Source organism: Polyodon spathula, chromosome 16 (genome assembly GCF_017654505.1).
Source record: "Polyodon spathula isolate WHYD16114869_AA chromosome 16, ASM1765450v1, whole genome shotgun sequence".
In the NCBI taxonomy this organism is placed as follows: domain Eukaryota; kingdom Metazoa; phylum Chordata; class Actinopteri; order Acipenseriformes; family Polyodontidae; genus Polyodon; species Polyodon spathula.
The window spans coordinates 29,863,621-29,878,087 of NC_054549.1; the positions used below are offsets into that span (position 1 = coordinate 29,863,621).

Consider the following 14,467-nt stretch of genomic DNA (forward strand, 5'->3'; position numbering starts at 1 on the left):
CTGTGTTGCTATGGCAATGGTTGCATTTTGTAGATCTTGCACCTCCACATGAACAAAAATAACAAAAAGTCAGACTCATTTTGTCTGTTTCTCTCTCTGTTTCTCTCCCAGATCACATACAGCCTGGAGATAACCCAACTGTTTTATGGAGCGTCAATGCTGTACTACTCCGGCAATTCTGAGGAGAAACGCACTAAAAGGCTGAAACAAAGGTACTCAACAGTCCATTGGCACCCTACAAGCACTGACTAAGTCTTGATATACATCTTGTTCTCTCAATAAGATCTAATTCTAGATGGTTGTAACAGGTAACCATGTATGAAAGCCCTCCTCTGCTGTGTGATTGTTACAAGCTTGGGTGTGTCTAAACCTGGAATTGTTCAATCTGCTATGCAAGGGAAATCCTATTTCCAACCAACATACCTTCCACTCTGCACCCCAGCACTCACTGAACTATTCATTACCTCCAGACCACATTTATCATAGTCGCACTGCAGCCTAGCTTACACAAACCTGAGTCTATAACCTCATTTACACAATCGTGGAAGACAAACACTAAGAATCTCTGGGTGACACATTATACCCTCATTTGTGTCATCCTTAATTATCCTTTAAATCACCCTGTGAAAACTATCAATTACTATCTTACTTTAGTTAACGATCTGTTTGTTTACTCGGGGGGGGTCCCAGAGGGTCTCGTTCTGCAGCTCTGAACAAAGAAGGGTTTCTCGGCCTGACTGCTCGCTCTCCTCTCTCTTTGCAAAAACAACCATCATTCTGAAGAGACGATTGACTCCCAAAACCTGGCTGTAATATTTTTTGTGTTTTTTTAATTATTAATTTATTTTGAAAATTTTTTTTTGTTATTATTAATGTTTTATTGTTTTTTTTTTTGTTTGTACTTAGTTTTTAGAGTTAGTAATGAGGTCGATAATAGGCAAGGAAAATATGTTGAATTTCCTGAACTTGTGTTTGTGTCAACATTGACATTTGAAGTTGCTGTATAATGGGTGTCCGTTTACTGCATTCTTCCACGGTTCAGCCTGTGCACTCTACTAGAAAGTGGACTTTTTTTCAGCGTCCTGTCTTGTTTACATTCTCCAAAGGTGGCTTTAGTTGCAGGTTAGTGCACTAGCCTTTCATATCTGGTGGCCTTGGAGAAAAAGGAAGCAGTGTAGGGTTGTTTGTTATTAATGTTGAATTATGACCTGAATACTAGAGAATTGGTGACTTTACAGCCTTACAAATGAAAGGAATATGTTTGTAAATGTGAACCATTACCTCAGATAAAACATTTAAAATTAGTTTTGGGTGGGGGTGGGAACTGCCCCCATTCACAGCCATTTAGACATGCTGTAGCAGTAATGCAACATAATGATGTGTTTGGCTCTCCCTTTTTTGTGGGTTACATTTTTTAACTTTGAAATCTAAAACTGACCACAGCACAACTCAGAGAGCTCTTATGAGTTGTAAATAGAAATAGAATGATACAAACAGTCATACACAGCCATTTTCTAACAAAAACAAATAGTATGAATGTTTAATCTATGCAGATTGTTTACCACTGTACATGACTCGTTTTTAAATAACATATGGCCCTATTGTGAACTGAGCGCAAAGTTTGTGAAAGGAACACTAGCAAGAAACCACTCACCTGGTCCTTCCTGACACTTATAGTTGGTGTAGTTAATTTATTCACATACTTTAGGCAAAGCACTGAGTAAGAACTGGTGACACACTGTTTTGTAATATTATGGACTAATGAATGTTGTTGTCGACTACCTAACAAGTCTTTCCACTGGGGGAGCAAAATGGTTTTTACTGAGTTTTTACTGAGTTTATTCGGCTGAACTGCAGTACCTTTGAGTCATTTGACCTTTCCATGATGCCATTTTGTTATCAAACTTCTCCATGCATTTTAATAAGTTGTTACAGTCAATATGATAATTTCATTTTGAGACCATTGATGTAATGATGACATGATGGTGGCAGATTGAAATAATACAGGGTGGGGTTTGGGACAAACCATTTATACACTGCAGTTTCAACTGAGAGGCTGTATTGAGACATATGCAACACAATATTTAAAAGACCTGCCCATAATACTGTAAACATGGTTCAATTGTTCTAGATGTGGGTTCCCGAATGGTTATCCTTGTAAAAGCATGGCCGTGGTGGTGTGCAGAGTGAGTCATAGAGTCAGGGAACACAGGTTCAAGTCCTGGCTGTGGGTCACATTGTCTCTGACACTCCCAGAGGTTAGGAAGGCAAAACCAGAAGGGACTGTTTCTCCTCATCATGTCTACAGAGGCGCCCACTGTCCCGGTCCATGACCACTCAGACAGACTCCTACAGGGCCTAGCCTTTGTCGCTCCAGAGGCGTGCCTTTGTCCTCCAGAGGCTGGTAGCTCACTGACATCTGCTTTCGAGTTCCTGGGTTTAAAAGAGAAAATTGGCTTGTTCTTGGGATTGGAGGACTCCCTCTGATCCTTCAGTTCTCCTGAGCTGTGTGGATATGACTTGCTAGTGAGGGAACATAATTGTAAATTGGGGAGAAAACTGGGGTAAAATAATCGGGTGTATACATTTCTAAATAATTCAGCAAATTATCTACAGATTCACAGATAGATTCACTTTTGAAAAACTGGTAATCTGTCCTCTGTCGGATCTGCTGCCTTGTGACTAACATGCAACAGGGAAGTGTACCTTCTCTGTATTCCGGAACAAAATGTCAGTGTATCCATGTGCATGAGAAAAAATATGAGAAGAGTGCAAGGTTTGAACCAAGAAATGAGAAAAGAGTTTACTTTTTTAAAAGATTTATACCCACAAAGTCTTGTTGATAGCTAGACCTTCACAGGAGCTGAGCTTAGGTCACAGAATGCAGTCAGTTTCAGGTTATAAAAACAATTAATCTAATATAATGTAATATACAGTCTTGTAATAGCTGGCTTGGGGTGAATTTCAAGACAGTGATATAAATAGGGGGTTTCGGATGAAGTGCCACATGAGATAACTCATTAAATCGCAACTTAACAATAATAAAGTCATCCAAACAACAAGATTGGATTACAGCCATGCAGTGTAGCTCCTTTACTAGTTTAAAATGTTTTATTATCAGAAATCCTTTAAAGGCTGTTTCGTTTCTTTCCCCAATCGATGTGCAGTTGATGTTTTTTCTAGTACTATTCCTATCATCTCTTACCAGGTCAGTGCAGGTTCAGTTTTTAATTTTTGCCAATGAATGGCTGCTCCATGTAATATTAATGCCACAAAATGTCCTGGTTTCTTCTGATGTGACGCTTTTACACCGCTCCTATCTTCTGCACTCTCGCTTGAAGAAAGTAACACTTTCCTGATTCAGCTACCCAGTGGTAAGATTACCGGCTATCGACTTTGAGTTTTTCCATAAAAATCCTGCTCTCTTTGGACAGATAACCATTGGCATATACAGGCACTCTCACCTGTGGAGAACGTTACTGTATCGGGCAGAAGTTTCTTCTCAGATCTTGGGTTGTGACTGTCCACCGCCTGTGCAGCTCAAATATGGAAAGAGAGTCAGGGCATCATAACACTGCCTGGCCAGGCCAATCACAGACATGAACACCATTGAGCACGTGTGTGCTATCTTTGACCGACCCCTGTGAAAGAATCCCAGTAAACCCACCTCCTAGGACTCCCAAATACAGATTCTGTGCCAGGAATAGGGCTGCAATCCTGCAGACCACGATTGCTGATCTTGTGTCAGCGCACTGCTGCCTTGCATAAGGCAAAAGGCTACACCACAAAGTGTAAACCCAATCATATTTTGCCAGTGTTAGAATAGACAGGTGTTCTTTCAAACTTGGTTGTCTATTTACTTATGTCAAGTCTCTCTATATTTCCATTCTTTACTTACTCTGTTTGCATGAAGCTTTGGCGCTTATGGATTTGCACGGTCTGTTGATGTGCTATGCGTCTGGCTCCGAGAAGAGACCCTCACCTTTCACTGATTGACAGACTGAGAGCAAAAAGGCATCAGCCGCCACTGCTATCGATCACCCACCTTCATCTCTGTGCTGTACCTGCATTGTGTACAGAGCATTAGACAGAGGGGTCCCTTACTTATGATGAAGTGAGCAGGGAGGAGTGCGTGAGGCAGGGAGGCAGCATTGTTGGATAAACATCCTGGACCTCCCCTCCCCCTCCATTTCCCCTCCTGTTTTTTTCTCCCTCTTCCGTCAAACAACACGTTTCTTCCGGGTTTTAAATAAACACAGGGACCCCACTAAAACCAACTCACAGGGAACAAAGGCTTAAGATCATTTTGAAAAATGCATTTTTAACAGCAACTAGGCTTCGTCCGTCAGAACAGTCACACTTTTTTTCTTTTTTTTTTTTTTTTTTTGGTGTTTATTTAATATTATAAGCCCTAAATATAAAAATATGACAACCGACAAATAACTGGGCCCAAAAATGCAATTGTTTTTCTCAGTATTTTTTTTTTTGCACTTATCAGAATATTCAATTAAAAAAAGAATACCTCTTTGTTCTGCATGAGTTTCATTACATTAATAATTTATGTGTTTCTTATAAAACGCCAGGATCAAGTTGAGTCTCGGCAACTTGTTTTCAACAGTGTCCAGACTGTGTATATGTTTCCAGTCCACTTGGGAGTCTTAACTATACAAGAGTCCTTACCTTATACCTCCCTGGGTTCCTGAAAGGAACATTCCACTCCTGCATTCTGGCACTGCTTTGACATGGTGCCAGGGAACCTAAACCACTCACAGAATGGTAATTGTTTGGCCAGAATATTTCACCTGGGTGTTATAAATGAAGAGATGGCCACAGTTTTTGGAAGGGAGCTGGAATAAGCCAGTTGTATTGGTAGCTAAAGATTATGGAGACAAGGTGTGGAATGTTTACTACACACAATATATACTGGGGGTTTATTTGAACCTTTCCCTCTCCAAGCTAGATGTTAGACCTTGAAAAAAATGCTGTTCTGAAATACTAATTTTGATATTCAAAAGTACTAGTATTTACACTTTAAAGTAAGTTCTCATGCTGTATATTAAGAGATGCAATACTGTTGAAGTTTGGGCCAGTATAATAAATCTGTCTGTCTGTCTGCAGGGTGTCTGAAGCCATTCAAGAGGTCACTAATATGGAGATCCCCAATCATGTGCAAGTGCTGGAACTGACGCCAGTCTTCGCAGAAGAGAATGACAGTGAGGAAAACCTAACGGTCCCGTTTATCCTGTATTACCTCCGGTCATTTGAACCTGGCCTGGCCTGGCCAGGCCAGTCGCCCCTCTCCTGGATACAGAAAGAAAAACATTAGGAATAACACATTAGAAACTAAATTACTGTCCACATGATTTAAGAGTAGAACAGTAAAGCACATCACAAAAAGACCTTCCAAACAGCGTTTAGTTGATAATATTTTGCATGTTAACATTGAAACATTTTGTAATGTAGTATACCTTAAATATAATGCTGTCAGTCTTAAAAACATTTTGCAGCATATAGCTATGGCCAAAAGTTTTGCATTACCCTATAGCAGTGGTTCCCAACCTGTGGATCAGAGTTAACTCCAGGTGGTCCGCAAACAACTCCCAAAATTCAAATTAATTTGTTGATTTTTTGTCGAACACTCGCAAGATGACTTCACAGTAAGCCAAGGGCACTAAACAGCTTGTGATCGTGTAAACACAATCATACTGAAGTGTCATTCTGTTCCCGTGATCGGGTAAACACGATAAACGCACTTCGTTTCTTTGACTTGCTAGGCCACTATAATTTGCAGTACAGCTTGTTAACGCATATCATTGGATAGGAGAGGAGTATAGTTTAACTGCGTGCTTGTTTGTTTTTTGTGCGATGTCACATAGCTGTAGTTTAAAAAAAAATGTGTATCTCAAAAAATGAATTTGGCTGTGTCACATTAATAATTCCTGACTCTTACTGATTATGTTTGGCTGTGTACGGCTTGCTGTGCTGCTGTAACACACCTGCTGCTACTTTCGTGCTGCCTCAGTAAACAAGATGTCTGTATCACGGGATCAGCCAGTTTAAAATGTTTTAATGCATAATAAACATTGAACTATACACACCAAGTAAAGACCAAGGTGGTGTTTACTTATTACTAGTTACACAAGTAGCCTTTGGCACACAAAAAAAAGCTTTGGCTCTGGACTCTTAATAGTAGCCTGCATACAGCAAATATATAGTGTAAAAGCTTTTCCTAGCAAGTAGGATTTACTGTATATTCAGTGACATTGTGTGGTACAGTATGCCATAAACTTTCTTCACAATAAATACAAAGTAAATCAATGCCCTGGCCACTTAGGGGAACGTACTGTTTAGCTGCAGTTCTATTACCATGGTACTTTTGTTTGTCACACAGGGTATTGGATAACTGTTATTTTGCGTAGCAGTAGGGTGTAGTGTTAAGAGTGCGTTGTGATTTATTGTCTCACTGCTGAGTTTTAAAGTTCAAAGGCAGTTCTAGGCATCCTCTGTTTTTTGGGCAGCAGTTATCAAATAAAGCCTACTCACGCTCAAAGGAAATCCTTAATCACAATCCGTACAGGCAGCTTGGAAAGCTATGAGATAGAGTAAGGCCGGTCCCGGTTGCTGTGTTCATTTGCTGTAATTCAGATACTGTAAGTCAGAACATGTAAGTAGATTACTGAATAATTGGACACCCTACACAAACCCAGATGGGAATGTGTGTCCCTACAGTTTAAAGTGCCCTGAGGGTATGGAGACAAACTGGACTGCCAACAAGATATGCTAAATCATGCAAGAATAAAAACATTTTTAACCCTTTGCAGTCCATTTATTCAGCGCCTATCAGGTCCAATTTATTTTCACATGCACTGTTTAAAAGTAATTTTATTCACAGTAAAACAGGTTTAAAAGGCACTGCATATCAACAGGACACTCAGTACTGCATCTCCAGCCCTGCCCCACTCCTTGTTCACTGTATTTATCACATATCTCTTCATAGTAGTGCATACTGATAAATCATCTCCTGATCACTCGTTTTTAGTGGTTTGGAGGACGTTTAATACTAACAGTTCAGTAATAAAATAATGATATTTTTTATGAACATGAACGGTTGACGGGACACTATAAGAAACTCGTGACCATGCCCTCGTCGAGAGACGAATAAAGTACCAATACAGACATGCAATCCTTTGATACGCATAACAATGCTAGGTGGAAGAAAAAAGACGAAGAGAGCCGTAAGGGAGAAAAAAACAACTAGGGACCTGTGCTTGATGTCTTTTTGATGATGTCGGACCTGGTCCGACATAGGACCACATAGATTATTGGACACTGCAACTTTCAGAACTTTAAATTACAAATGTTTTGTTGTGTGGATATTTATATTCTCCTGTGACAATATTGGTACAACAAGGCAACCATCGCTACTCACACTGAAATAAAACAAATTCTGTGTGAGATATTAGACTGTGTTAGCTGTAAACAAATCCAGACGTGATGTCGCAGCAGTCTTTTCTTCCTTCATGCTTGTGTGGATATATTTCTGAAACGGATAAAATGGGGTTTTGAAAAATAGAAAAAGCTGTATCTTTGTATTTGTGGTGTTAATTTAATAACCGGATTAAACCATATTAGGATTTGTGATATTTTTAACTTGGTTTTCTGGGTTATAAGCCAGAGAGAACCGTGTAAGCTGGACAAGTTTTTGCTGGTTGCCAGCTGTGCACAGCTGTTGCCGCCTCCCCCAGAGAAATGATGGAATGGCTAAATACAAACATGCTGTCTCTTTGAATGCCTTGTACTGCAGCTCGCTTTCATTTATTTTCTTTAATAAAGATTTTGTGTTCTTACATTTATACTCTCTCGTGTTTTGTTTTTTTTTTAAATGCAAAATTCAGACAGTAAACTCTCTCGTTGTGACCAGCTCCCTCTAAAGACTAGCTCACTTGAAGGCCTTTCAGAGAGAGTTCTATATAAAACACATTTGTAACCCTGAGAACTAACCCTGTAAAATCAGAGACAAATCACTCTTCTAAACAGGGTCATGTCCCTACTGGTTAGAATTGGCCTCCTCTTATGTATTCTGAAACCATTGTCTTACAAAATGATAGTTTTCATTCTTTGAGACTATCAATCTTTTCTATCTCAAGGATATCTTCTCCTCAAAGGATTAGAAGCTGCATGCACACAGGGGGCGTGGTTATTTTCTAATTGTTTTACCTGTTTTTGATTGAAGGTTTGGCTCATCACACTTTTTGATCAATGTGGATATGATGGAAAGCTGCCTGTCATTGGTGTTTCTAACATGATATCTTTGAACATGTTTATTTAAAGGCCAGATGTGTGATTTTTTTTTTCAATATTGTGAAAAATGTACAGAAACCATCCGATCATTATCCATGTGGCTGTTTTTAATTAGCTTCAAGATCAATTCAGTTAAAATTAATAAAAACATAAAATTTAATTTTTAAGCTGTTTACTTGTTAGTATAAGTAAACCTTAATGAGGACAGAAACTGATTTTTTGTAAAGATGTGGCCTTTATTTTTCAAGAAAAATACAACATTTTGAATATGACATATAAACCATCAAAAAAATACAAAAGAAGAGAATAGTTCGTAGGTTATATTTTGGCTGGTTAAATATAACCAATGACGTCGTTGCAGATGATTGGTTGCCGGCTCCCAGTTTTCATGAGTTCGGTGAACTGGTAAAAGCCTGTTCCCATTTCGTGGAGCCCTGTGTGTGACTGGTGGAAGTAGGGAGCTCTGACCTGGAAACCGGTTGGACAGGAGAGGCGCTTAGGAGCTCCCGCTCTGTTAGCTTGGTTTCCCGTGACTGATTTCCCCCGCTCATCCCCATTCCGTGACATGCCAGCCAGCTTGCGGCGCATGTTGAGCATAAAGTCTTTGGCCAAGCGGCGCCCTGAATTGGGCTTCAGTTCAGCCGCTTCTGGACAGTCAGGGAGGTCCATCCAGTTCTCAATGAGGTCAGCAAAGCTGTTGTCACCCAGGACCAGAGGCTGGCGGTTACGTCCCCTTGTGAGCAAAGAAGTAGTCCAATCCTCAGGGTCATTGGACTCAAAGGAGGTCCAACGCTCCAAACAAGCGTCCGACGTGGATTTGGGCCTCACTCGACCACTTGGCGCTCGGTTGGTACGCAGACATGCCCCCGAAGACACCCTGATGTTTCTGCTCCTTCTAAGAACAACTGGATCATCTTGCCAGGAGGCCTCCGAGTAACCCGAGTCAAACTCCAGACTCTTCTCACTGCTGGGGGAGCCCACACCCAATCGGCCGCTGCCATCTTCCTCCTGCATTGTTGCCAAGCAAAAGGCTGAGTCGTAGGTGCCCGTTTCGGAAATGTCAGAGTTGCGGAGCTGAGCAAGCCGTTCCCTCTGCAGCACCCTCTTCTGACAGCCTCGGGCATTCGCAGACAGGGGGCTGGGGTTGACAGAGGCCCTAAATCCCCGTTTCATCTGCTTCAGGTCCTGCAGAGTCTTCATCACGCACTGCATCTGTTCCCTGAGGCAGTCACCAGACTCACGCACACATAGCTGAGGAGAAAAGAGAAGCAGATAACAGTTAACCACAGCTGTCTTCCAGTAATACGTTACGAAACATGTCAAATTAAATTTGTCAATTCAAATATCCCATGAAAATCAAAGGGAACCAGATGCATCTTAAAGGGGGGCATGAGTTAGACACAATGTTTTGTTTATTTCATGTCCATGAACTGTATTTAAATGGCATGGGGAGCACTGGGGCTCATATTCCATTTGTTCTAAGACGGAAGGCTCTCTCTCTTCTCTCCCTCTCTCTCTCTCTGTCTCTCAACAAGGCAATATTTCCTGAAGCTGCTGCAGTTGTGATCACATGCCAACCTCTCAGAACAGGATTGACTCCCGCAGGATGGAAACAGTTGCCTGGATTCAAAGGTCACACTTCCTTATCCTGTTTGTGTTGGACTTACTAGAAATGTGCTTTGTAGAATAAGCTTTCGACAAGAACTTCATGTTCCACATCTGAAGTATAAAATCCTACTTCTTAAAGCCAATTCTAAAACTCGCTTAAACAATTATGCGTGCAGATTCCACAACTCAAAACATCTATGTGCATGGACCCCAACACTGATCTACAGCCCTGATCCCCAATCCATAAAATGTGTTGTATAACAAGGACTTCAATGAATAGATAAAGATAACAATAGATTAGTATCTGGGATAGCTGAGGAACATGATCAGTGACATGATCAGTTACAGCTTTGATGTATGCTGGCCATAGCCAAAGGGTAAATGGTGGCAGAGTCCTGCAGCACTGTAGGCGTTAAACTCTTGGTCACTCAGGTTAGAAAGAAGGATAGGTTTCTGGGAGTTTTACAACAGATATGTTTTTGTTTGTTGGAGTAAAGGCTGAACCACAGTTATAAACCTCTCTTGTGCTCCCAAGACAGGCAGAGACTTGCAGGCAGAAGCAATAGCTATTTGGCAGTTTCGGTACTGCCAGAGCCCTTCCTCTCAGGCAGCTGAAAAAACAGACAGTTCACAAAAGGTGCCTTGCCCATTACGGGACACTTATACCTGATCTCCCAGCTCTTCCTTCCACATCTCTAAACAAGCCATGCTTTTTAGAAATAAGCCCACAGAAGTCCCAAAATACTATTAAAATATCCCTAGTTTATTTAGGCTCCCCCCTCCCCCCATTATATAGCAGGCTGTGATTTAGCCTAGCCTTTAAAGAACATAAAGTAAAACTGTTATAAACGTTATTCAGTTTATATGGTTAGAAATGCTAGTGAAACAGGCTCTCTGTTTCTTTTCCAAGTAGATTGCAATTGCAGAGTAACTGTGGTGAACCTCACAGGATCATGAGCAGTCATTTCCTTGACTCTGAGTCACAGGAACTCTTTAACAGGATGGCCAAATCAGCCTTCAAGCCGCTGGGAGACTGAGCATCTAATGAAGCAGTTAGGAGTTATTGTTGTTTCTCCTGCCAAGACCTTCTGACTGATTCTCCCTCTAGGACACAAATATGTACAAAACTATTAATACTGGCTGGAGAACAGTTATGTTGTGTGTATAAATGTTAGGAACATAGTGTAAGCAGATATGTCTTTTTATACAGCAAGACAACAGATGTTTTTGTTTGTTTTTTTAATATGTGCTATGTGAAATAGTACCAGTACAGTGGTGTTTAAAATGGTTTACTCTGCAATCAAACTGAAAACACTATTCTAAACCCCAATAGGCAGGTAAATTGTACCACAGCAGGGATAGTTAATATACTTCCTTTTTTTTTTTTTTACAAACAAATGTTGCAGCCTCTTTCGGTTTCATTTTTAAATCTCTACTACCCCCTGGGTAAATGGTTCCGTTTGTTTTCTAAGCAATTATGTGTACTCCTCCAATCTCTTGTGGTTTTCAGCAAATATAATTACAGTGCACGCTGTTTATAAGAATTACTGATATAATAATCAACCGCATATAGTGATCAAAACCACTGGGACAAAATCATTTCTATACTAACCACTGTAAAATAATTATGCTTGTAAGAATCAAACAATCCGCTTATAAGAATCATTTCGGGGCAAGCTGACTGCATGTAATATGGTACTGTATCAAGTGCAAAGATGTGTACAGCCAATAAAGCTGTTTTTGAATTTGAATTTGATCACATCTTGTGTGTTTAGGCACGTACGCTGCGTGTATACAGTATAATCCCTGGTCCGCAGCAACTCCCAGTAGACAGGGTTTTTTCTCTGCTAGTGAAAATTAGTTTAAATAAAGTGAATACACATTCATTGAATACATACTGAGTACAGCACTGTTATTGGTACAATGACAATAACACGCTATACGTACATCCTCCCTTCCCCCGCGTAGCGTTGCAGGTAGCGGTGGGGGGGGGGGGGGGGGGGTTGCGGTGCTTTTCATCTCCGCTTAGTGAAAAAAAGCAAACCACAGATGCTTAAATGCAGTGGTAGTCCTGGCAGTAAAATACTTTACTGTAAAGTCACTTTAATTAAAATGTCATTACACGTAACATGTATGGTTATGTGTGGATTAAAATCCAACAGTAGTCTGCATGGATGTTTACAATATTCTATATAACAGCTAAACTATTCACATATGTAACTATATGCCTTATTCACATTGATAAACATGTGAGTGAAAAACGTTGTGAATACTTGAACTAGTACTGCATGGCTATGTTATTACAGCTGTGGAAAATTCAGCTATTTGGCTCCAAATTGGTCCCTAAGAGAGAGAAGGGGGGTGACAGGAGGGGAGAGAAACGATTTGTTAAAACCCCTAGGCGCTCTGATTTCAAACTGGTGACAGCGTCGAAAGTCAGGATACAACCAAGTTCCAGAAATGCATTATTGTCCCTTTTATAATAACAGATCAGATATGTCAGCATGGGTTAAGAATGCTTAAGCAGCAAGAGGGTTTTGGATCCCTGTGTGGAAAACTTGCAGCCAAACTGGGCTGTGTTTTTAGAGACATCTTGAAATATTTAGAGTTGCCGCATGCTTCCAATTTCTTTCATAGGCTAAACAGTTAATACCTACAGTGTGTGAAAACAATATCACTTCTGTTAAGCACAGTCAAATTGGTGCACACACATACACACACACAACTGCAATATCTGAAACCCTGCCCACAGAATAATGAAGACACATAACAAAAGGATCACTGGGAACCAAAATGTGGACTGGTAAGGAACAGTTGAATTATTTCTGGTGTTCATTAGAAGGATCCAGGAACTTGGTACAAGGATGGTGTTTCTGTGGCCACCACCACTGTAGAAGTTGGTCTGGAGCCTACCAGAGCTCATTATGCAAATACAGTTGTTTACCCCCCTCCCCACACCCCCTCTAAACTGTAGTGTCCCCCTCTTGTATAGAATACACTGACTTGTCTAACACCTGGAACTGGGCACATTCCAAAGAGTAGTCACATTTATTGTCCCATCCATCTCCTCAGGGCATTTCCAATTCTTATTAGCTTTACTGATCCCCTCTTACTAACATGCATGATGCTAATGTAAAACAAGTTCAAAGCTCCTAATCCCTCACCCCCTACCACCACTCACATACATATTGATATGAGGCCAATTACCCATCAAATTCCTAGACCAATTCAACTAATTCTGACCAAACAAATGAATTCGAGCAAAAAATAAACCCCCAAAAAAGGCTTTATAACTGATAGTGATAGTAATAAAACGAGAGAGATATTTGCGCCAAAGCCTAGGTTATCCAAACTGAAATAGGTTGTTCGAACTGATGCCAAGTGTCTGTGCAAGCGTTTCACAGAGCAGGGTAAACTACCTTTCAGTAAATCAGCAATACCCCAGAAAAGCAAAACGCAATATCAGTATGATTCAACTCTGCATGGTTACCAGCACTGGACGGGACGTGTTCAGTTTCTAGTTGTTATTTTTGGGGGTTTCCCACTGGGTGTATCTTTATAGACATCAGCAACAAAAGTCACCATTTGGTTGCGCTTAGCAAACACGGCCCACATAAAAACATCTAGTCTCCTAGTATTTACAAGCACATAGATCATACAGCGGTAGGTAAATAAAGTCAACGAACAGACAAATGTCTTGTCATGGAACCTGAGAATAAGTTGTTCTCATACGAACAAATAGAAGCACCTTACTCGTTATGGTAGAAGTGCAGTTCTCAAACTTGTTTCAGAAAATACTGTAAACGTACACAACGTTTTAAAGAACATGTTTTGGTCATACTTTATCTTTGCTGAAATATAAAATCACCTGTTTAACAAACAAATATATATATATATAGTAAAAAAAACTTACCATCTCTTTTTTCAGTTTGCTTTTGTCAAAATCCAATTCGTTTTCCTATAGAAGACAAAAAAGCCCCGTTTTTAAACCGGTCACTATTTGTTGACAATAGCAGTTATCCTAATACAACAACACAGTTTTATTTTTTATTTATTTATTTTTTACTTTTTTTTTTTTTTTTTTTAGAAATCATGCAATTTTCTAAAACGTAAAAAAGCAACAGCTGCTTACATTAGGATGACTTCTTGAGTCCAGGAAAACAGATATTCCACACCAAATTCCAGTTACCAAAACCTCCGAGACTTCAGAACTATAACTAACTCAATAACTTTACTTATGCGTTTTGAACACACTGCAGCACAGCGCCTTGCTCTTTTGTACAAATCGTGCCTGCTTCTACTGTAATAAGCAGCCAGTCAGAATTGAGCATCGCCGTCTCAGCCAATGACAGTGCCCCTGAAATCTGAGCTGTGGATAAATTGCATTACAAGGGTGTGCTGCGCTTGGTACCTCGATAAGGAAAATGATGTACCCACGGAGTCAAATGGTTGAAGTCAAAGGAGGATGGGGCAGACTGTCATAGTCGTGGTGAGGGTCATTTACAGGTAGCCGGGAGCATCTGGACTACTTTGCATTCGTTTGCTCCCGTCTCCACAA

At 40.4% G+C, this 14,467-nt stretch overlaps 1 protein-coding gene across 1 annotated transcript; it reads right to left on the reverse strand.

The window, feature by feature from the left end:
- Positions 1–8,535: 8,535 nt before the first annotated feature.
- On the reverse strand, positions 8,536–14,170 carry LOC121328207 (PAK4-inhibitor inka2-like). Its single transcript, XM_041272757.1, has 3 exons — positions 14,042–14,170; positions 13,823–13,867; positions 8,536–9,552 (listed from the first exon to the last, which is right to left on the reverse strand). Exons 2-3 carry the CDS (start codon positions 13,823–13,825, stop codon positions 8,635–8,637), a joined length of 921 nt encoding a protein of 306 aa, XP_041128691.1. The 5' UTR covers positions 13,826–13,867; positions 14,042–14,170; the 3' UTR covers positions 8,536–8,634.
- Between the last annotated feature and the right edge of the window lie 297 nt (positions 14,171–14,467).